Here is a 3425-nt window from a genome sequence, read left to right as displayed (position 1 = left end):
AAATTTGGGGAATTTCTTATCAGACTAAAACCCACTGCTGCCAAGTTGATTCCAACTCATGGCGACCCCGTAGGGTTTCCAAGGCTGTAAATCTCTACGGAAGCAGACGGCTGCATCTTTCTCTCGTGGAGTCGCTGGTGGTTTCAGACTAAAGCAAACAGAATTGGGCTGAGGACAGTGAAGATGATCCGAAACCAAAATAATGCTCAGGAAAAACCAACCAACAAACCAGTAACTTTAGATGCAAGAGTGCATGCAAGGAGACACTGAACTCAGAGCCGGTTCACTCAAGAACATGAGGCTGTCCTCAGTGCACTGATGACATGAATTGCCCGCATTCTTCACCCCTCCCTCCCTGTATTCATGCTCTTTGCCACGTCACTTTGCAGTTCCTATCATTACAGACGTGGAGTCTATTACTCCATCCCTTGAGTCTGGGCTGGCCTCGACTTGCTTTGGCCAGTAAATTGAGGCAGAAGGGACAATGCATAGGTCTTGACCTAGGCCTTAGAGGCCTTGAGTGATTTTCATCTTTCCACTTACCTGCTTTTGAACCTTTGCTACTGCCATCAGTGTCCAAATTGGCCCGCAGGGGTATAAGAGACATGGAGCAGGACCATGTCAGCCCAGTCATCCCGGCCGGCAGCCAGCCAACACCCAGGCACGTGAGTGGGTGGGGTGTTGTGGTTTTATTATTTATTGGTTTATTATTATTTATGTGGTTTTATTTTTACTGCAGCATGATTGTGGCAATAGATCACTGATATGGAGTCCCAGAGCAATCAAAGAACTGGTCATAATGCCACGTTATTGTTCATAAGGAGCAATAAGCAGCAATGGTGCCTGACTCTAGAATTAAACCAAGACCTGTGCTCTAAAGAACAGAAACTGTGCCTGAGGAGGGCTCCGTGTGGGCATAGAAGCCTGAGAGAAGCAGAATCAGGTTGAGATAACTCTGAGCCTTCCGAACTGGAATGAGGGCGAAGGAAAAGGCAGCTGTACTTGCGGGGGGAAGTAAAAGGACCTGTCTCCCCAGGGTTAAGAAAGCTCTCCTTGTTATCAATGGAGTTAGCAGTAGGAGGCTCCAGCCTGCTTGCATGCTATACTTTCAAGCATCTAAAAACAAAATTTGCCAAATGACACACCCTGCCCTCTTAAACAGAACCCACACTCAGCCCTTTCACTCAGGAAGGAGACCCACTGCCAATACAGACATACTTAACGGCAGAGAAACGCACCCAGCTGCTCACACCCATCCACCTTGATTGCCATCCATTAATATAGGGACAACCAAGACACACCACGTGTTGGAGAAAATCCCTTGACATGAAGGAGAAGTAACAAGATAAGCAACAGACTAATCCTGGAGGAAACAATTGAGCGAAGAGAAGAAATATTGTTTTAAATATAGAATAATATCCTCAGTAAGATCCATTATAATATTGCATTCATAATAGAAAGTGATGGATGTGGAAAGGAAACTTGCAGAAAATGATAAATATTTCTTGGAAATTAAATGTTTTTCTTAAAAAATTCTCAGTATCATGCCAAGTGATAGAAGAGGCATGGCTGAACACAACATGTGTGATTAGGAAGGTAAAACCGAGAAAAAAATTAAGAACATAGAGAAAAAAGAGATGGGAAATGTATAAGAAAGATGATAGGCATGAAGTGTTGACCCAGAAGTTCGACATGAGTTGACGAGTTGGTCTATAGGGATAGAAGAAAGCTGGGCGGAAACAATGAAAGAAATGGTAGCCGAATTTTTCCAAAGTGAAAAATAGTGAGTCTTCAGATTGTAAAGCCTCCAGTAAGTGCTGTGTAGGAAGAATTAAGGCACACGTCCACACACGCACACACGCACACACACACCCCTGAACATGGGAATCAAACAAAAAGTGGCAAATAACCACCACATCAACACCAGTGGCAATAAGAAAAACACGTAAGTCTTCACTTAAACCCAAGTAATTCTTGATGAATGATGTAAACATACACACACCTACACACACACGCGCACACACGTGTGTGCGCACGTGTATCCATCTAGAACTAAAATATCAGATGATGTTGATGCAAAAGGTGATAGGCAAGGAAAGTAGAGGTAAGTAAAAATGTGCCAAATTTCTAGAAGGTTCTGAAAAATACAGATAGCGACTAATTCTAGATGTCAATAGTACACAAAAGAAAAAAGTAAAATACATATACATATCTATCTATAAATGTTAATTGCATATAAAAGGGCCTAGCACAATACACAGAAATCTATTAGCAGTGGTCACCTCTGGGCAGAATATGGAGATTTGCATCTTGAAACTCACCAACTTCCAACTTTTGGTGTTTTATACAATGTAAAGATGATTATTTAAAATTACACGTATAAAAATAAAGCTGATGAATAAAAGTAAAGCTAAAGCATAAAAATAAAGCTAAAGTAAAAAGTAAGCTAATGTATAAAAATAACACTGAAGATTATTTTTAAAAATATAGCCCAGAAATTATACTTGCTCTCAATGCATAACAAGGCTATTTTCATTGGGAAGAACTGGTACAAATCATTTCTGTTATATTTCTATTTATTTTAGGATTATTTGAATAAATGAAAAACCGTTACTTCTGACTTTTAAGTATCATTTTATTCTTTTTTTTCTCCCCTTCCACATCCCCATCTAACTCATCTATTCTCCATTTTAGACCAGGAGACATGATTACTCTTCTAGAGGATTCCAATGAAGACTGGTGGAAAGTAAGCATTTCCTTATCTTAAAAAAAAAAATCATTTGGTAATGCTAATTATAATAAATGCTGGAACTGTGGTGTGTGCCTCCTTTTCCTTTCAGGGGAAAATTCAAGACAGGATTGGCTTCTTTCCAGCCAACTTTGTTCAGAGAGTACAACAAGATGAGAAGATTTTTAGATGTGTTAGAACCTTCATTGGGTGTAAGGAACAGGGACAGATAACACTGAAAGAGAACCAGGTGAGTTAAGCACACAAACACATACAAAGTTTGACCAAAATATTGCAGTTGTTTTAACAAATGTGGATTCACCTTGGGAAAAGACATGCTTATTTCAGTGATATCAGTGTTCTAGAATCAAAACACGCAAAACCAAAAATCTAGGAAGCTCAGTTGGTGACATTTGTTCACAAGAAGAAAGGTATGTAACATCATGGTGGTAGGGTGAGGACATCTGGTCCCCATGCTTTACTCTGGGTACCACTGGTCTCTGATGTGGGCAGCTACTCTAGTCAGGGCTTTATACTGGTGTCAACCAACATGTGGTTAATTCCTTCTGATCGCTTAGAGATATCTTGCTGTTATTTGTGTCTGTATTCCATGGTTCATAGCATTTACCTCCAGTCACAAAGACCCCTCTGAAGTCTCCCATCCTCTGCTTAGTCACTGAAACCCATGACACCTTCA

General features: G+C 40.5%; 1 protein-coding gene across 2 annotated transcripts in view; it reads left to right on the top strand.

The window, feature by feature from the left end:
* Positions 1-3425, top strand: part of STAC (SH3 and cysteine rich domain) — a 141471-nt gene that overhangs the window by 129170 nt on the left and 8876 nt on the right. For both annotated transcript variants that reach the window (XM_004377333.1, XM_004377332.1), the window contains 2 exons: positions 2695-2746; positions 2841-2978. In XM_004377333.1, coding sequence (XP_004377390.1) covers positions 2695-2746; positions 2841-2978 — 190 coding nt within the window. The remainder of the gene's footprint in view (positions 1-2694; positions 2747-2840; positions 2979-3425) is intronic.

This window comes from Trichechus manatus, unplaced genomic scaffold (genome assembly GCF_000243295.1).
Source record: "Trichechus manatus latirostris isolate Lorelei unplaced genomic scaffold, TriManLat1.0 scaffold00049, whole genome shotgun sequence".
Taxonomy (NCBI): Eukaryota; Metazoa; Chordata; class Mammalia; order Sirenia; family Trichechidae; genus Trichechus; species Trichechus manatus.
The sequence above is the reverse complement of the archived record's forward strand: the minus strand, read 5'-3'. Positions and strand labels throughout refer to the sequence as shown.